At 38.1% G+C, this 21,522-nt stretch overlaps 1 protein-coding gene across 1 annotated transcript in view; it reads left to right on the top strand.

The window, feature by feature from the left end:
• LOC131663734 (rhodopsin-like) overlaps nucleotides 1–17,757 on the top strand; it is a 409,861-nt gene extending 392,104 nt beyond the window's left edge. The window contains exons 3-6 of the mRNA XM_058934327.1: nucleotides 15,922–16,169; nucleotides 16,245–16,497; nucleotides 16,564–16,730; nucleotides 16,833–17,757. Coding sequence (XP_058790310.1) covers nucleotides 15,922–16,169; nucleotides 16,245–16,497; nucleotides 16,564–16,730; nucleotides 16,833–16,971 — 807 coding nt within the window. The 3' untranslated portion in view covers nucleotides 16,972–17,757. The remainder of the gene's footprint in view (nucleotides 1–15,921; nucleotides 16,170–16,244; nucleotides 16,498–16,563; nucleotides 16,731–16,832) is intronic.
• The last annotated feature ends 3,765 nt before the right edge of the window (nucleotides 17,758–21,522 follow it).

Genomic DNA, 21,522 nt, shown 5'->3' with positions numbered 1-21,522 from the left:
TCATTGAAAATCAAAATTAAAGTAGAATAATGTTGACATGTTCGAGTTTATTCTTCAAACTACCCTCAAAATTGAAATACCACCCCCAAAATATGGTTTTCGATACACTACGGGTTCTAGCTGATAATTTACTATAAAATACATTGCGCATCATTTCTAACAAATACAACTGTCACTTGTAGTTTCGACTACGAGGGTTTCAACCCCTATTTTCTACATTCATATACATTCATGATTTTTTAAATAAAAAACTATGAACTTTTGTAGAAAAAACCGAGAGTGTAAAAGTTCTTAAAATTACTCAAAAAATGTACTTGAACTTTTCCAACTTCTTTCGAAAAAATTTTTTACATTTTCATATGATAAATTTTCGCAAATTTAAAAAATTGTTCAAAACGCTTCCAAAAAATTATTTTCTATTCTTTGGTTAATTTTAAACATTTTTTGTCCTTACACGTTTTTTTTAAAGGATCTACTGTTTTTTAATTAAAATTAATTTTAAAAAATTACTATTAATTGATTAAAAAACATTTATTTTAATTAAAAAACAGTAGATATTTAAAGACAATGTCAAGGGACAAAAAGTTTTTAAAATTAACCAAAGATACGAGATAACTTTTTGGAAGCGTTTTGAACAACTTTTCGAATTTGCAAAAATTTACTATTTGCTAAAATAAAAAATTTTCTCGAAAGCAGTTGGAAAAATTAAAGTGCATTTTTTGAATAATTTTAAGAACTTTTTCACTCTCGACGTTTTCTCCGAAAGTTCATAGTTTTCGATTTAAAAAATCATGAATGTATTTGCAAAAATTTTGTGTTTCTGCGCCATTTTGTAAACACCAAGGCCTAAAATGGAACTTTGAACCATGGATTTTTAAAGTTCAGACATTTATTCCACCGGTTGAAAAGGTTACAGGTTGATAGTTCACAAGAAAGTTTTCAAAAAATCAGTTTTAAAAAAAAGAGAGCGAAAAAATCATGCTTTTTTTGTTTAAACATTTTTTTATAATTAATAATACGTTTAAGAAATGTTGTGCTCACCACGAGATAGAGCAGATCTTAAAATTTAAAAATATGGCTCTCTGAGTTTTTTTTTTTTTTTGCTGGAAACGGATTAAGTTCTGTTAAATACGCCGTGCTATTCAGCGAATTCATTTTTCTGTAAAAAGTTTTTATGTTAAATAATACTTCACTCGTTTGTAAATACTATATTTAATTGATTGTGTTCCTCTATTTAGAAATATAATAATGTTAAAGTGGGTTTCTACTTAAATTTGACCAAGAAATAAAATTTTGTTTTATTATAGAAATTTATTGTACGTATTCTGTAGAATATCAAAAAATCGAACCTTAGCATGGGACAACATTTTTTTCTACGTACAATCAATTTATAAAAAAATTGAATTTTATCAAAAAAATTGTTTTTTTATGATTTTTTCAAATTTAAGCTCTCGTTTATTTAATAATGATATATTTTTTGCATTTATTAATGGCAGTATTTAAAAAAAAAGTATTTTAACAATTAATAACGTATCAGAAAATATTAATTAATTTATTTACATTAACTAAAATCATTATCGCGCTTCGCGGGCCATAATTTATCTGATTCTTTATTCACTATATATTTATTTTCAAAAAAATTATCTCGTATTATTTTGAATTTTCGCGCCTTTTCTGTCTCAGACATCCAGACAACAGATCATGTGACTATTTCTCAACCAATCAGAATGCTGGATGTCGGCGACGCATTTTGATCCATCATTCTTTTAAGATAGGATAATTATTAACAAATTCATCATTAGTCGACTTTGAATCATTGTAGCTAGCAGATGCGTATACAATTAGTTGAGTGCCTCGTTCGGGTATTTATCTCACTACAGTGCTGTGTTATAATAGTGCTTCTATCATTTCATGCTAAATACTAAACTCTTGTGGATCTAATTTTCTTAATGAACTATTCACAGTCCATGTGACTGTTCAAAAGCCTAGCAATGGTTACCTAATCTCAAAACACTGACAAGTCTCCCTCCCAAAAAGTTTCTCCCTCCTATGCTCAAGCTATTTACCAACCCAGAAATGATCAAGCAATTATAATTGAAGCTATAGATGATTTATCTATTGATAACTATATTGACAGCATTAAAAAGTTAACAGATGTCAATAATATCAAGTGTACGTCTAAAATCTCCGGAAGCCGTGTCTGTGTTTTTCTGTAATTCTATACTCAGATTGTGGACAGTTTCGTAAATAAAGTCGTTATAGTGAAAGATTATGTTTACTCTGAACGATTCAGGGTAATTTTTTTTAATTTAATGAGAATTAATAAAGAATAAAATAACAAAGGTGAGTATAAAGTAATCTCGCGCGTTATAGTAACACGGAGAGTAGTGTGATAAGTATAATGAATAATTAATTAAGCTATTTACAAGCTATTTATTACAACAAATGTCGCATTTAGGCGGCATAAAAAATCCCAGGTTTTAGTGGGAAAAAGCCGTCGAAATACAACAGCAAGAAAATCAAATACAACCAAATATAACTAACACGCAATACCTTGATAAGGATAAGTGATTAATCGTTAAACTGCTAAAGTACAATATATAAAAAAAGGAAGGCACAGACTCGATTAGTCTGGTCATTCGCCCTACCTGTCTATGGATGGCCATCCAACGGTTATAACTCGCTCACTTCGCGACACCGTTTGCGCACTTTGCGCAAGAAGGAAGGCGCCTCTTGGAGCAGTATGGTGCCAACCTCTTGGTCACGGGCACAGCCCGTACTATACTGCTCCTAGTGATGGGAGTGGATAGACAGCCGCCGTTTGGGCTGCCTCAAAGGCCGATGGTTGCCGCTAGCCCTTGTTACGGTCGCTGGTTCGCCGAGTTATCGATTTATGGGGGTGCACAGGCGCGGATGCACTTACAAAAATGATGTTTGCGCGACATCTTGTAGCTAGGCACTAAAAACGCACTCACAAGAAAACGAACTAGGTGGACTGTGTGAGGCGATGACTCGAAACGAACTGAACTCGCACCGCGTGATGGGTTTTTCGAGGATAGTCCTTCATAGCTCTCTTTTTCATTTAGAGAGAGAAAGAAGAAGAAAAACGTGTTCACTAATTATTCGGACGAAAAATATTTTCTGGCCGCACTGAGACTCAGGTTTCCCAGACATAACAAGCTCGACCGATGAGCGCCTGGAGCACATGTATTTGGGACTGATCCTTATCAGCATATCGCACGCGCGTGCCGTCTCATTTTCGAGTTCGCGAACACTTGAAGCACATATGCCGTGCACAAATTATAAACTCAAGATTTGACCTCCTATGGAAAAGAACAAACGCGTTGTCATCTCTAATGTGAATCCTATTATCTCAAATCAAGTACTTATTGATGCTTTAGAAAACAAAGTAACTCAACTAGTGTCTCAGATACACTACATTCGTGCTAGTATAAACAAATCTGATAGAAGGCATATTCTCTCATTTCGTCATCAAGTATATATCAAGGGTGAAGACGTTTCACTACTTCTTGAAACGCTCCAATAACACTAACTACCAGATCTTTCTAAGAACTGATTTAATTAGCTGTTTTGTTATCGATTTCACCATATCGTCAGGCAATACCCTAAGAATTCCCATACTCCTGCTACATCAACCTAAATTATTTCAGCACTTAGTTTTTCTCATGGACTGATAAAACTTCCGAAACTCAATATGAAGATACAAATAATTTCAACTAACAGTCTCAACATAATAAATACTCCACTGAATTATAAATTTCGAATATCGAAAGTACACACTTACTAACTCTCAAATTTACAGAAGATACTTTATACAAGATCTTATTCACTGCTAGTTCATCTATTTCATCAATAAAACCTCCGGAAAGTAAAAAATTTAAAGTGTTAACATCAGTTTATAGCCAGAATACCGATGAACTTTTCTGTGATTGTCTTAAGGAAGCTAGTATCTGTAAAAAATGAGATAGAAAGCCACCCGAGTGAATACTGTTTACATTACGAAGATTTCAAAATCTTTTTATGTCTTACATTCAAAAAGAGCAACATTCCAGAAATTGCTCTCCTTTTCACCTCTAATCTTGCAGCTTTTCGCTATATGATTACCAGCTTGAGATGCTTAATTTCTGAGAACAATCTTAGAACCAGATGTTCCAGAATTATCAAAAAATTATTGTTGATTGATCAAGAACTCACTTAATCCGGGAGCGAATCTGAAGTAGCTTAATCTCAATATGGCTGAAACATCTACAACTGATCTGAAAATTGTCTTGTACTGTAGAAATATATTAGCTAGAATTGAAGAAATTCTTAAAATACTCAAAAAAGTTGATATCTTAGTGTGCGTAGAATCTTGGCTCAACAAGCAGCAAGATCAAGCCTAAAATCTTCACTTTTTGATTTCAAGACATTACGTAAAGATAGGCTACACAAACGAGGTGGAGGTATCGTCGCTTTTATCAAGACTAATTTAGCGTATATTGAAATTATTAACCTACACGCTTTTGATCAAGCCTTTGAAATTCTCAGCTTTAAAATTACAAACACTTCACCAAATATTGTATGTCATGAATACTACAGAGCCTCAGGTACAAATCATTCTCAATCTGCTTGAAATAATATATTCAATAACATTGATAAAAATAGTCAGACATTGATCATGGAAAATTTTAATGCATATCACGCTGCATAGAACTGCACTGTTTGCAAACTGACAATAACGGTGGAAAATTTTTGTCTTCTTATCTTTATTCCGATACTTTTCTTTATAATAATAAGTCCCTGACCTTTTTTCGAAATATCTGAAATTATTTTTCAAACTTAGATTTAATCTTCTTCACTAACAAATTTGCAGATAAAATTAACGTACTGGTAAATGATGAGACTTGAGGTTCTGACCACTTTCAAATTTTCATCGATATCAATGTAAATAAATATATTTACCGTAAAAGAACTTTTAATCTCAAGTCAACTCGCATTGACTGGGACAAAGTTACTTCTAATTTAAAGTTCAACTATGTACATCTTATGAGAGACGATTTCGTACTAGCGAAACCAAATGAAAAATATACTATTTTTACTGATTTTTTTTTTTTTACAAGGTGTTGCGGAATCCTTTTTGCGGATTCCCCTTAGTCTTTCTGACTAAGGGGTTATGTGGGACTTCCCGAAAAAAAAATAGGCCTACCCACTAAACCGCCATCTCCTTGGTGTCCTTCCCCCCAGCCAAGGACTATATTGATATTACTTCTGACTGGAGGTTCTGTCTGTGTTCGTCCGTTCGTGTCGTTCCTCCGTATCTCGTTACGTCACGTCACTTCGTCTGCTCAGTCATCTGTTAGGCAGCCGTCCGCGTTCTTACGTCTCAGTATAGTTTTCGTATAGGTAGCGACTAAGCGCCACCATTCAGGTTCATGCAGCACGAGAGCCACGATGTTATCGGGGCTGATGCTGCCGACCGTTTCTTCCATTTCCTGTCTGAGTTTTGTCCAGCGTTCTCACGCGAAAAACGTGTGTTCCGCGTCGTCTCATTCGTGTCCACAGTACTTACAATTGGATGTTCGTAGTCTGTTTATATTGTAGAGGTACCGTCGGAAGTACCCGTGGCCCGTCAAGAGCTGGGTGACGTAGAAATTTACACTACCAAATTTCCTTCCGAGCCACAGCCTCAAGTCCCGTATCAATCGTCTCGTCCAGTTACCACCTCGTTCCTCTGTCTATCGGCCTTGCAAAATGTCAATTGTCCTGTCGCGCTCAGCGATTGCCACGCTCTTTCGTCCTATGTCCGCGCTGCTCCCGTAGATCCTTTTGCGTTCAAAGGCCAGAAGATCCACGGGTATTACGCCAGCCACCACCAAAACAGCCTGCGCAGAGACTGTTCGGTAGGAGCAAGCGATTCGCAGTGCGCCCTGTCTCTTTACCATCATCATCGTCTTACAGTATTTTTTTATCTTCAGGGAGTCTGCCCATATTTCCGCGCCGTATAGAAAGATCGAGTGAGCTGTCGCCATTAACAGTCGTCGTTTTCCCGATCTCGGTCCTGTCGTATTTGCCATCAAGCGACTCAAGGATGCTATCCTCTCTGCCGCTTTCCGGGTTGTTTTCTGTATATGAGGCCAGAAGGTCATCTTCGTATCGAGGGTTACCCCAAGGTACTTGACTTCCCTCTTGGTCTCTATTTCGCATGTCCCCACCCTCATGTGCAGTATCGTCTGTATGCGTCTTCTCGTGAGAAACATCAGTTCCGTTTTTTCCGTTGCGAGTTGTAGTCCGTGGTCTGTCATCCATCGTCCGACTCGTCTCATGGTCTGGTTCAACGCCAGCTGCGCCAGCTCGGTGGACCTCTCCGTAACCACCGCCGCCACGTCATCAGCGTAGACGACGAGGGTCACTCCGAGCGGCATCCCAAGCCGTAACAAGCTATCGTATAAGCCATTCCAGAAGTCAGGTCCCAGTATCGACCCCTGTGCCACTCCAGCGGTGACCTGTCTCGTTACTTGTCCCTCGATCGTCTCGTACGTTATCCGTCTGTTTGTTAGGTAATCCTTCACAACTCGAAGCAGGTATGGCTGGATCCCGAAGTTGCTTTTCAGCGCCTCCAAGATATCCTTCCAACTAGCCGCATTAAAAGCATTCCTAATGTCGAGCGTCGCCAGCAACACTATAGGTCGCGCTGCGTGGCGTGTCTGTCTAGTTCCAGGAAAGAGTCGACCACCTTTTGGATCGCTCCAATCGTCGATCGACCCCTCCTGAAACCGAACTGCAAATCTGATAAACTTCCTCCGATCTGTATCGCATCCATTAGTCTCGGTCTCAGTAGTTATTCAAAGAGTTTACCAGTCGTGTCAAGTAAACTCAACGGTCGGTAAGCCAAAGGCGTGCCATGCTCGCTCCTACCTTTTGGGATAAGAACGAGCCTTGCCACCTTCCACCAGTCGCTGAACGTTCCTGTCGTCAAACACGTGTTGTACAGGTCGAGGAGTATCTCCGGCCGTAGATGAGCTACAAGCCGGAGGATCTCGGATGGTACTCCGTCCGGTCCCGGTGCCTTACCCGTCTTCATCGCATTCGTTGCTCTGATGAGCTCCTCAGCGACAAAGGTGGGGGGCATTTGTGCGTCCACGTCATCCATCACGTTTGTCCTAATCGGGTGCGTCGGAAACAATCCATCAACAATCCGTCCAGCTGTTTCGGCATCTTGAAGTTCTGGTGAGACTCGAGCCCCTAGTTTCCCGGTCACAATCTTGTAGCCGGTTCCCCAGGGATCCTCGTTTACCTCCTCACAGAGCTTCCTCCAGCATCGCGTCTTGTTGTTCCGTATTGCTTTCGTCAGCGTCTTCCGTGCTGTTTTGTATATGGCTTGGAGGTTTTCCCTTTCGGGTTCGCCCCCTGCCCTTATCATTCGTCGCCGATTTGTCAGGCATATCCTGCGTAACTCGGCTATTTCGTTCGTCCACCAATATTGTGGTTGTCTTTGTTGTATCTGTCGACGTTTCGGCATTGTGCCTCTGCACAAGCTGTCTATTAATTTGGCTGTCTCGTCTGTCAGTCTTTCTGCTCTTTTCCGGCCCGTCATTTCTGGGGGAATTCTCTCCCCTGCAGCCGGTGCAGCCATTAGCTCTTTCGAAAATTTTCGTTCGTCGAGTTTACGTAGGTTCCACCGCGGGGGTTGATGGGTTCTCGTTCGTCTCGTTCCCGTTCGACCCACCACTTCAAAGACGATGTATTGGTGATCGCTGGCTGTGTAGTCTTCGATCACCCGCCATCCTCTCAGCCGTGGCAGAATTCTGTCCGATGTCATCGTGACGTCGGGGATAGAGTCACCAACACCTGGCCGTCTATCCGTCGGCGTATGTCCCGTATTTACCACTGTTAGATCGAGCCTTGCGGCCATTTCCAGCAGTAGTCGTCCACGTCGATTTGTTTCGTTCATTCCCTACTCGGTCGCCCTCGCGTTAAAATCCCCCGCAACGATAACATCCCCGGGCAGGTCCCTGATCCCGTCTTCTAGGAGTGCCACCTTTCTTTCGAACTCCATCGCGATGCAGTTGGGTGTCAGGTAGACGCTGAGATAAGTGATAGCGCCAACTGTGACCCAGACGTAGTCGTCCCCGACACCGCGATTGAAGACTCTAGATTGGGTGCCGCCCCGTACCCAGATAGCAGTGGTCTCTGTCTCGTTTGTAATGTATGTCTGGGTCGTCCTTCTCCTGTATGGTTCACTCAGAATCAGGATGTCCGCGTCATATTGGTCGGCCATCTGAGGTAGGAGCATATCTGCAGTCCTACTTCGATTCAGGTTTCTCTGAATTATTTTGTCCGTCCTCTGATCCGTCCCCTGCACTCCTCCAGCGCGGCCCGAAACACGGCACACCTGCCGCCTCCCGCGAGGTGGGCAACGTTCCCGTGCCCGGCCTCGGAACACAGTGGGCAGACCGGCTTGTTTTGGCATTCCGTCGCGTAGTGTCCGAATGTGCCACACTTGCGGCAGCATTTCGTCCTGTTCTTGCCTGTGCATTCAGCTTTTACATGGCCGAAGCCCAGGCATCTGTAACATTTTGTCACCGTCAGTCGTTCCCGAACGCGGCAATGTACCCAGCCAATTCCGATCCGACCACACCGAAGCAATGCCTCGGCTTCCCGTGATTCTAATTCGCAGACCGCCATATACTGCTCAGTGCGGTTTGAACCAAAAATGTGGACTCGAAAGTCCGTGTCTCGTCCCGTCTCTCGTCTGAGCGCGTCCGTCACGTCTTTCGGAGTTGCAACGCAGTCCAGATCCATGATCTCCAATTGGACCTTGGAGGTCATGGCCCTGACATTGCCCACTTCCCCAATTGTGTCTTGGATCTGTCGTCCAAACATCTCACGTCCGTTCGGCTTGTCTGCGTCTACTTGTAGCTTCAGAAGACATAAGCCGTTCTTCGTCTTCCTCAAGGTTATCACCTGCACCTGGCTCTCCTTCGGGTCGATCGTCGTCCGTATTTTCCGTACTATGTCAGAGTACGTCGTGTCCGTGCCCGGCCTGATCAGGACAGCCAGACCCCTTTTCCGGTGGGCCGGTCCCCCTCTGTCAGGCCGATTCTTTACGTCCGTTTTCTTTTTTGTCTTGTCTGATCGTTTTCGTGTTACCGTCTGCCAGTCCTTGGTCGGTTCGATCGTCGGTGGCCACTTTTGTGAGGGCTCCGGCATAGTTTCAACCAGCGAACATTTTCGTTTCGTCCGTGGCGTTTCTTCGTTATTCGCCGCTGTCCTGTCTGTATTGTTGTTGTCTTGGAAACGTCTCTCCGAAACTGTGTCCGATCGCTTGTGCAGCGCGATGTCCACAGTTTCAAGAATTGTCTTAATTCCCATCTTCACTGTCATGTTCATATTCTTTTGTATGTTTGCTGCCTTGGCCATTTTCGTCGTCGTCTCTTGTATGAGCCGCAGCAATTCCATCACGTCTCGTGTATCGTTTGTTATTGTCGGCGTTCGTCCTGTCGTTGGTTCTTGGCTGTCAGCGGCAGAGGCGTAGCTCACCCCGCTGCCGCCGCTTAACACACTGTCCGTCCTCTGTCGTCTCGGTAAGTTCAGTAGGTTCGTGTCGTTTTTTCGTGTCTTTCTCCCCATTCCCGTGCACAAAGTGCGGCCCTCAAAATCCGTGTCGCTGCCCGTGGCCACCGGGGCTTTCACCCCATCGGAACCCGTGGTGGATTCCTCCTGAGAAGGAGTTACCACTTGAGGTACATTAGTGTTTTCATTGTGCTTATTCATATTTATTGTTTTGTCCCGTTGTGCTGAATGTCCCTCGTGGTCGGGACTTCACGAACCGCGCTGGGACATCGCACGGCCCCTGAGGTCCCCCCCCCCGTATATTTACCCTGTGTGTTCAGTGTTCCCCCCTGTGGTGTGTGCGTGTATGTAAGTGCCCATAGGCAAAACCGGGCTTCGTTAACGGGGAGAGCCCGTTTAGAGAGATCCCCTTCACTCGCTTTCGGGCGGCTTCGTTTATAGGAGTCCCTGACCATTCGCTTTTTGGTAAGACCCGTTTATAGGGTCACCGAGCATTCACTTCCCCGGTTATCCAGAAGGCGTGTGTGTGTGAGTGTTTGCGTAGTGTGTGTGTGTATGTGTATAAGTGATTAATGGTTAGACACATCGACAGAATACCATTATCTTTTGCGTCATTTGTGAGCCATATCTTCCTCTTGGCCGTGTCCGTTATGGCGTTGCTGCTCAGAGCATTGACGCGACGGATAACGTTTTCACCGGGCACGTCGTGAACGTTGGAAGCTATCATTTACCCAGTGAGGTGTTACCACTCACTGGACCAACCCGGCATTTTTACTGATATTACTGCTAATGCCATCCGATGTATTACACCTGTCAAAAAAAATATTAATAACAAGATTCACAGAAATCCAGTTCCTTTTTGAGATTTGGAGTGCGATAAGATCATAAAACTTAGAAGAGCTGCATTAAAAAATGGAGATTTTTAAGAAAACAACAGGATTTTATCAATTATACGAAAGCGGTAGCAATTGCTCGCAAAACTTTTAAATTTAAAAAAAGAGTTAATTTTCGTAATTTCGTCGAGCCAATTAATTTTAACAGTAATCAAAGCTATGTTTGGAATAAAAGTAAACTACTGTGACGGGATGGTTATCTAGCAAAATGAGAAATTTATTAACGCACAAACTCCCACGATGCAGAGCTAACGGCCGCTCCGTTAAACACGTATAGTTATACGTGTATTCGCCTTTACGTTTGATGATTTCGTTTAAGTGTCTTCTTTCCAACCGAGTTGAACTCACCTTAAGTCACTTGACTTGTGACTCGATCTATCTTCAGTATGAATGACTTAATGCCTAATCCGCCTAATCCCCTAGACGAAATAGGACATAGATCTATTAAGCTTGTGACGGTGTAGGCCCGTCATGGCCTGCACCGTGCGCTTATCTCCCTCTCCTTCCTGGGCAAAGGCGCACGGCCGGCATCAAGCGCACGTTTTTACCACGTGCCTGATGCCTGCCCTTTATTTTTCAGCTACGCACGAGAGTGGAAGGAGAAGCCGTGGACGCGACTACGCGCTCGAGTATTGAGAGTGCGAGAGAGAGAGAGAGAGAGAGAAGCAATAGTTTGAGTATTGGGCTTGGCGCGCGGCACTTGTCGCGACGGGCAGTGCCGCGTGCCGCCGATTAGGCAAGTGGTGGGAGAAGGCGTGAGAAGCCGACTCGCACGCACTCGTCACTAGATTGCCAGAGAAGGAGGAGATCGGCCGCACTGGAAGGACGACCATTGTTTCCCTGCCTCAGACCAGAGAGGAAGTGCGAGAGCCGTGACGACAAAGAAGACTGGGCCACGTTTTGCGCTAGTCGCCTCACCTACAGCCCACCTGCCAAGCAGCAAACAGAATTTGGTCAGGTTTAGTTTTCCTCTCCTCTCGTTTCTCTCTCTAATTTTCCTCGGCGATTCTCACGGTTCGCGTTGCTACGCCAGGCTTTTCCGAGCCGGCGTAGTTTTCGGCAGTGCGCAATTTAAGTGATTGTTTGAGCCGGTTAACGAGGTGACATGGCGCTAACGTGCCGGTCATCTCGTTTAGGCTAAGTTTCGCGTGTTATTAGTAATAAGTGATTTGTGTTCTCGTCGGCACTCGTGGTAGTGCGTTTATAATAAACGTGTGTTAACGAATTGTGTGTGAAGTCATTTTGCCCGCTGTTCTCCTTCCTGCTTTGCTTGGAGCGATACACCGCCTCCCTTGCCTTCCCCCTTTCAAATAATTGGTAATAGTAGTGAAGATATCGGCATTGCACGCCGACGCTATTACAAGCTAATAGGAAACGAAATGACGTAAACGGCGAATAAAATTAACAAAGTTTAATTAACAAAAACTACAGTCTTTTATGAGCCGAAAGACTAACGCACGCGATAGGATTCACAATATAATTCGGTGAGAGAGAGAGAGAGAGAGAGAGAGAGAGACAGACAGACAGACAGACAGAGAGAGAGACAGAGAGAGAGAATTCGAAAATTGCCGCGAAATCTAACGCTCGGCGCGAATACAAAAATTTACGCTCGCGATTGACAAAATACTTTCGAAAGGGAAGTGCACCTACCCTGCGGTGCAATTATGGTGATCAGCCGTAACTGATGTTGAAGAAAATCAACGGTCGATGCTCCTCCAATATCAGCTGCGCTGCCTCAATGAAAAATCTGCTATTGCTTGCTGCTGCTACAATGCTGCTGCTGTTTCGGATGCTCCTATTCAGATGTTTCCTCACTACACTCACTCACGTATCGAAATCCCAGAAACTTTATAATTAATGACGGCGAAACACATTGCAAACTAAATCCGGCGGTACGTTCTCAAAAGCAGCTGAGGCTTAACTGAATATTCAAAACCTCGCGCGCCCTCTCTCTCTCTCTTTTAGTCGTTCGAACTAACTAATCTTGAACTGCTTCCTGAATACCAAGCTAACTCATTACTTGAATCACTTTTCGATTTTGCTGAATTTAATGTAGCTCTTACAAATTTCTTTTCTTTGTTAGAAGCAAAAGTACCAAATCCTCTTGCGGTGTTGAAAAACTTGATTATGATGCAATTCAGCACTATCCACTCAAATATAAACTCATTTTGGATGATATCTTTAATGAAATGTACCAAACTAGCTTTTTCTCTGCCAAGTGGAACGAATCGTATATTAATTTCATAGACAAACCTAATGGCAAAGGTGTACAACCTATTGCTCTCAGTTCCTGTTTATATAAAATTTTCAAATCAATGTCAAAAAGTAGGCTCCAATGGTGAGTTGAAAACGAAAAATTCTTTCTTACTATCAATCCCCCATTGACAACTTAGCTGGCTTGACACTTGAAGTAGAGAAGGCTTTCTCTGAGCGAAGGAATGTACTTGTTGCGTTTCTGAATATTGAAGGTGCCTTTAACAATGTTAACATCGAAATTCTTATTAAAAATTTAGACGATGCAGGTCGTCTACTTATATTTATAAAGTTTATTCAACACCTGACTTCAAAAAGAATTATCCATACTGAGACACTAGATGAGAATCTCAGAACCGTCAACAGAGGCGTCCCTCAAGCTGAAGTGCTACGCCTCTTACTGTTTTGCATTTACATAGCCCATATTTGTAATCGAATACCCAAATCTGTAACAGTAGTAAAATTTGATGATGATATTGCGCTATAATGTAAAATTTCTTCTCTTAAAAGACTTCTCGAAAAAGCTATCGACATTATACACGACAATATTGAAGTATTGGGACAAGATGTTACTTCACTCACATTTTAATCAGTCAGGTACTAAGCCTGGAATTCTCTTATTATAGTCTAAAAAAATACAATTTTATCTAGTGAATTTGCTCGATTTCTAGGTATTAAGTTTGATTATTGCCTCACTTTGAAAGATCACATTAACGCTATAGTTCAAAAAACCCTCAAAGCTAATAATATTATAAAATTTCTTAGAGGTATGTCTTGGAGATCTAGTTCAGAAACTTCACTGATATTGTACAAAAGTTATGTTCGCTCTATAATTGACTATGGCTGTTTCGTCTATTATTCAAGTACACTTGCGCAATCAGAACAACTTGAGGAGATACACATCAGGTACGCATTGGGGTACATTAATAGCACTTCTATCTATATATTACTGTTCGAGGCTAAGCTGTCTTTTAAAGAAGAACGAACTATTTTCTTATGTAACAACTATATTAACAAAATCATGCGTAACTCCAGCTTATTATCTTATAACATTCACCCCATTTTTTATAAAACTCATTACAGACAAAGCAAACTTATTAATAATCGACGTTTAATTGTTAAATGTATCAAAAACTTTAATTTTAATCATCATAGTAGTATTTATACCAACAGTTTCAATATCTATCATTACAGTTACGAAATTTTTTTTACTATTATTGGCATCGATATTAACTTTGGTAATTCATTTAAGAAAGCTGTAGGTCCCAATGTTCTTATTAACCGTCGCTTAAGTTTTGACAGAGCTTATGTTATCTTCACAGATAATAGCACGACTGACAGTGATTTTTATTTTTGATATTAAAAAAAAATATACTGAATATCAGAAAAAAATTCTAAGAATTGCAAACTGCAACTCATATGGGTACCAGCTTACTTTACTGTGAATATTGCGACATTTTTAAATTCTCAATTCCCAAATCGTTAGATAGATTACAATGGTCCTTCTCTAATTATCCAGAACTCCTAATCTCAATCCATTTGACATTTATTTCTGGTGATGTTGAAAAAATGCAGTTTATAAAGATACCTCTACTACTATAGATATAATAGATATAATATAATATAATATAATAGGTATAATACAAAGAATTAGAAGAGCTTGTGCAGTAGTGACTCCACAAGTACTCATGGATAATATAAATAACTTTCGTCGCAGATTGTAAACATACATAGCAAGCAATGGAAAACCTGTTTAGCATCTATAACTTTTCAAATTATTGATTATTTGTTTACTGTTATACACATACAAATTATAATGAAGTTATTAATGTACATACATATTTATTCATTACTTTCTTTACGATCAATTCGTTGTTATTAGTAATGACTATACATTTTTTTATAAAACTCTGCTTATTAGACTGTAATAAAATTTAGTCTGTTCTGAATAAAAATTTTCTTTATTTTTTCTATCAAAATGTGAAACCATTTTAACTCAAAGAATCCGAGATTTTTTGGGCAATTTAAATGATCTTAGAAATCTGAATTTCTTTTAAACATAAAATTTGAAAAAAAAGTAATCCTCCTGGATATTTGAAGCTGTTCTTGAGCTCGTAGTTATCAAATTTGAATTCGTATAAAGAAAACTGTTCTTAACATAATCTTGGAATGACCTTGAACATAAAAACCTTAAAGATGGAAGGCGAAGAATATGGCCGCATAAAAGTTGAGCAAGGCTTGCCTAAAGATTTTTCCTAAAATCGTATCCTTGCTTCGTCATGTAGTTGGGAAGATTAAGAAAATAAATCTGACTTCTACATGACCTTGGGGTGTCAGACAGACCTCACATCCGTTATCTCATCTAAACGTAGAATTTTCTACTTTTTTCAAATCCGAACATCCATAATGAATAGGGGCTACTGTTTAAAAAATAAAGATGACTTTGAAATAACCTTGAAAATGACCTTCAAGGTTAACGGCAAGGTCACTGCAATATGTCTCACTCAAAGTCAAATAACTTTTGTCTTAAATATTTTTCGCTGGTACTAACCATTTTCGAAAAATACGAGTGCCTCAGATACGTAAATTAAAAATGGAACACCTTGTATATATATAGGACTTGAGATGTGTAACTCTATATTTAATGGAAATTTTTAAATTAAAAAAATCTTTTAATATTGCAACTATTGATTTACGAAATTATATCGCAGATATTTTAATAATAACTGCAAAATAAAATCATGTTTTGTAAAATAAGTTTATGAAGTGTTTGAAAAATATATGAGTGGTATAAAGCAATTTAAGTTATCGTATGGAAACAAACCATATTGCCTTGTGTTATGTACTAATTTTTATACTTGCGTATAATTTTATACATAATATCAATAAACGATGCCAATAGTAAAAATTTAATACGTTTTTATAATTTGTATCATAATCAACAGAAACGAATTATCTATCTGATTTGTTTAATTTATAGGCAACGCTCTAGTCACAGTCTTTGAAAAAAAATAAGGAAATTAAAAAATAAATCTGTTATATGTAGAAACATTAATTTATTATACTTACGATTAATTGAATAATACAGTGATCTTTTGTGATAAGAAATTAACGTTAATAAAGAGATATGATTTGTATTAATAATCAACAATAATGATATTTAGAAATATTAATGAAAAAATGATTTATGTTGTATATTAAGGTAATCAACTGCTACTACGAAACCTGGATCTTTGGGCCTCTTATGTGCGAAATCTATGCTCTATGTGGATCTATATTTGGATGTACATCTATTTGGTCTATGTGCATGATAGCTTTCGACCGCTACAACGTTATCGTTAAAGGTTTATCTGCTAAACCCATGACAATAAATGGTTCACTTCTTAGGATACTAGGTATATGGCTTATGGCATCAATTTGGACATTTGCACCAATGATAGGCTGGAATCGGTAATAATAAAACTCAATTTTTGTAACAAATAATAATCATTGATATTTAAAATTTATATAATTTCTGACTTGCAGATATGTTCCCGAAGGTAATCTTACAGCATGCGGTACCGACTATTTCACTAAAGATTGGCTATCAAGATCTTATATAATTGTCTATAGTTTTTTCGTCTATTTCTTGCCTCTGATACTGATTTGCTATAGTTATTATTTTATAATCAAAGCTGTATCTGAACATGAAAGAAATATGAGAGAACAGGCAAAGAAAATGAATGTAGCCTCTCTCAGACAAAATGATGCACAGAGCACTGAAAACAAATTAGCGAAGGTGAAAACAGTGTTATAAATTTTATCTTTTATAATATTTCTATATTACGATTGATGCAAATTTTAGGTAGCTCTGATGACTATATCTCTGTGGTTTATGGCATGGACTCCATATTTAGTAATCAATTATGCTGGTATTTTTGAAATAGCTAAACTGACGCCTCTTTTCACCATTTGGGGATCAGTATTTGCTAAAGCAAATGCTGTTTATAATCCTATAGTTTATGGCATCAGGTAAAATAAATAAGATCGTATTTTCTATAGCTTATAATCAATTAATTTAGATATATTCGATGAGAAATTTCATTCATTGTGATTACATGATTACATTTTCAGCCATCCTAAATACAGAGCAGCATTATTTCAGAGATTTCCTTCTTTGTCTTGTGCCGGAGAACAAGCGTCAGCTTCCGATGCAGTTTCTACGACATCAGGTGTTACAACACTCACTGATCATGACAAGTCAAACGTATAAATTAGCAATTCAATTCGAATATTCTAAATTTTATGAATTAAATTGAAATATTAGCTTGGAAACTCAAAACAATTAATAAAAATATTACGGCAGTATGATGCTAATGCTTATAAGGTGATCATAAACAGCAGCTTCATTGAGCTAGGTGCAGAATATTTTTAAGTTTTAGTTTAAATTATGGTAAATTATCAAGGAAATCACTTTAAATAATTATATCCTTTTTCAAAACTGACTATTTTCAAATATCAGATAGTTAATTGTACGTATTTTTGAAATGTAAAATTTACTATATTATATTATAGTAATTTTATTAAGAAATATGTCACTTCTGAATTCGTAACCTGCAAAAAATTTAATTTGTCTTCATATACAAGTAAAGTATAAATTAAATCAATCTTTTTGTGGCAAAATCTTGCCACATATTTGATACATATAAAAAAAAGTATCAGTTAAAAAATATTAGGAAAATTTAAGTTAGTTTTAAAATGATACGACTATTAAGTTAATTTTTTATTTCATGATATATAATGAAATCATCATCATATAAATATGTTGTCTTTCGTGTATCACCACGACACGGAACATTTGAGAATATATAGTCGGAAATGTAAATTAACATTTATAATATGACAGAATATCTTAAGGTGGTTCAATATTTTAACAAATATTAATATAAGTCAACATATACTTTTAGGTATATGTAGAAAACATATCATTTATTAATAATATATGTACTTTACATTTTGACTTTATTTAGTAAAATAAAGCTTATAAACATTTGAAACTCTGGACAAAAATTATAAATTTTTTCGTAATATTCTTCAGAATCTTGATCCTTTGATAATATTATAATCATCATGCTTGAGTATTAAATATCATAACTTAAAAACCAACAAGTATTAACACTACTTACAAGGATTACTTCTAAACCTCTGATCAAACTTTGCACACACCATTTTTAGTTAAATATATTAGTCACGGATCTCTTAGTTACTCTAAATAAAACTTTCTTCAGCTTATATATATATATATATATATATATATATATTGGAACGGTAGTCGATTCGATCAATTGATACGTTTGCGATTCTGTAGCACTCGCGATGCTAGAGTGAACGTCTAAGAGAGAGGGGGGGCACGCGAGAGTTCAATTTTTCAAATGGAAGAATTTGTTGGCCAACAATAATTTTGTTGAATAATTACAGTTGATCACTGTAATTGCACCGCAGAGTAGGTGCACCTCCCTTTTTCTGCGCGACAAAATACTTCTGAAAATATTTTGTCAATAGCGACCATTCGTGCATTCGCGCCGAGCGTTAGTTTTCGCGGTAGAATTTTGAATTCTCTCTCTCTCTCTCTCTCTCTCTCTCTCTCTCTCTCTCTCTTTCTCTCCTCGTATTATTGTAATAAATTGTAAATCCTATACGCGTGCGCAAGTCTTTCGGCCCAGCGAAGACTGTAGTTTTTTAGTTATATGATAAATTTAGTTTATGATAAATTTAGTTTATGATAAATTTAATATTTTTGGAAATAATTTTTTATAGAGTATAGATCTTAAAATAATAACCGACGTCCCTTTACCGTTATCAGCAAACATCGAAGATATTAATTTTATGCCAATCTCACGATAACTCAACATTTTATTCAAAACTTGCAATACGAATTTCATATTTTCGTTTCTACATAACTGAAGTAAGAATGGAAAAAATGTACGGGAGCTGTAGCCATGAAAAAAATTTTCATAACGTTGAAAAATATCAATAAAATACGTTGCTTACATTTCATAATAGAAATGACTCCAATTCTTTAACAATGAGGGTTTCTCCACGATGATAAATTAAAAAATAAAACATTGTTCCAATACAATTATTTACAATTTATTTATCAAAAATATGTTTGAAGAACGGCTTGAGTGGCCAATGCCATTATTGAATTAAAATCACTATATCTCACGTTCTATTCGGTATTTTTCAAATCTATTGCTGTTTCTAAAATATTAAAGTATAAATAAACTTTCATGGTTACTTAAACAACTATAACTTAAATTGTAGATAACTAGCTAGCCGTCCGTTTTTTGCCAAGCTTATCTCAACATTTGTGCTCAGCAGGTTGAAATACATAAAAATACACTTGCGTTGTATTTTGTAGCTCTATCTGTCACTCTAATGAACGAAGTCCATACTGAACACTACACTACTCTTTTTGCAAATAAAAATATGACTTTTCCATAACATTTTTAGTTAAAAAAACAAGAAATACATTTTTTTCCAATTTTAGACAATTTTCACATATTCTGGATTCAAGAATCGTTGAATCGCTAATAGAGGTGAAAGCAATGATCGTAATTGTCACTATTTTTAATGTTTTTTATGACAACTGTGAATGGATAATTATTATTATTTCGTCAATTATATTGGGTGTCCCACTTTCACTTGGACAGTAGAATAACTGAAAACTTTACAAAATATTCGAAAATGTTTCGAATAAAAGTTGTATGGTTCAAAGGGGTCAACTCAGGATGACCTCAAACTTGACCTTGAACTTTATTTTTAAGGTCATTTCAAGATCAATTGTTTTTTTAAATAGAAACCCAACCCTTATTTTTAACCCAGGATTTGGATAGAGCGGAAAACTCTATCTTCATATGACGTATTATGCGTAAAGTCTGGGAGACCCCTCAAGGTCATTTCAAAGTCAACTTTGTTTTTTGAACTTCCATACTGTGATAAAAGTTATTTCTTCTGCGTCGCCCAAGCGTCTGTTGATCTGTTTGTTGGTTCGCTTTGACCTAAGCAACCAAGAGGCCTGACTTACAATTGGCTGTTTACCTCAGCAACGAGTAACTCACATAGCGTAAATCCCTAGCCTTGGCTACTCAAGTTCAGCGCTTAAGCCTTCCCATCAGCTACAAGGTTTTACAGTCCCTAGGGAAGGTTATGTTGTGTGTATCGATGTATGATTCATCTAATTAAGGCAAGATCGTGTAGAGATCCAGCCAGTCAAGCAAGATCATGTAGAGTTCCATCCAGGCAAGACAATATCTTGTAGAGATACATAAATTTAACTATGATTTAAATTTTTTTTAACGTCACTCTATTTATGCTCCATCACTGCTAATGAGCGATGGAGGCTTTCAATCTGTTTGAGAACAAAGCACATGAAACATTTTCAGTGTGCTTGTATCAATTAGCAGGGACTGGAATTGAACCCGGGTGCGAGTCCGTTACCCTACCGACCGAGCCATTGCAGGTCTTATTATTATAAATTAAATGTTCAAAGTGTCCATTATTATTCTTCAAACACAACTGTAATCGCCGGCAAAAGTTTTACTTCACATTTGTAAGTATTTCAGGAGTTATTGCTCTACAAGCTCCTCTAATTCTATCCATCATATCCAATGGTGTTGTCGGAGATTCATTAAAAACAACGGTAACCTAGAAGGCCACACGCTTGGTCCAACCCGCCCTATCCATCGATCTGGAAATTGCTGATTTAAGAACGCTCGTACAATACGAGCCTAGTGAGGAGAAATTTGTCGAGGCCATAAATTCATTCTAAATGCAAGTGGAATATTCTCAAGGTAGCCTGGCAAATTTTTCTGGAGAAATTCAAAATACATTGGACCACCAATAGCCCGTTCACAAAAGTGAGGTAACAGTCACTTGACCATTGCATATGCCAACCTATATGTGTAAGTTCCAACGACGTTGATTGAGCACCTCACGATACCAATATGGATTTACTGGTGACTAAAAATGGCTGTTATGCTTATTCAGACTTCCGTTACTGCTGAATGTAGCTTCATCACTGAAACAAACATTTTAAAAGAAATCGAGATTTTCTTCCAACATGTCAAGAGCCCACCTACAAAATTGTACCCCGAGTACATTATCTTCTGGGCCTAATTCCTGTACCAGATTAATGTGAGATGGATAGTATCGTACAGATATTAATAATATATGAGCTGTAGTTCTGGGAATTCCTATTTGCGTTTCAATCTGACGCATATTAACATGTGAATTTAAATATACCAATGCTAGAATTGTAAGTAACCTCGAATCGTTATTATTTTGGAGTCTATTCCTTCGTCTGACGATGCAGCGGATTATTTCGTGATCTGTTTTCTATTTTTATCACTTCTTGATGGAAAAAATGGCGTCGGTTGGGATATCTTTCAGTGCAGGTGAGAGCAGTAAATCTGTAATTCCTATTGCATTCACCTATCATCATGAGAATGTCAACTACATTCATTGGAAGTGTAGTTTGTCACTTTGAAGCATTTTATGAGATAAATTGATTATCAGTAATTTTGTGTCAATAATAATCAATAAAACATACTTATCCTGGAGCTACCTTAAATTGCGGCACCTAACACAAAACTCTTGAATAATTATGCAGGCAATCGGTTGATGTGTCTTGAAGATACTAAAATCATAAAGTTTTCTAATACATAGAGAACTCTGGAATTGAAAAATTGTTTTTCTAAATTATACGCGAGTGAAAGATTTTTTAATTGTTAAAGAAAATGTTATGGATATTGTAAGAAACTCC

The sequence above is a fragment of the Phymastichus coffea genome, unplaced genomic scaffold, assembly GCF_024137745.1.
Source record: "Phymastichus coffea isolate CEN01 unplaced genomic scaffold, Cenicafe_Pcof_1.1 PCOF00002, whole genome shotgun sequence".
Taxonomy (NCBI): domain Eukaryota; kingdom Metazoa; phylum Arthropoda; class Insecta; order Hymenoptera; family Eulophidae; genus Phymastichus; species Phymastichus coffea.
Note: the sequence above shows the minus strand (reverse complement) of the source record. Positions and strands in the feature narration are given on the sequence as shown.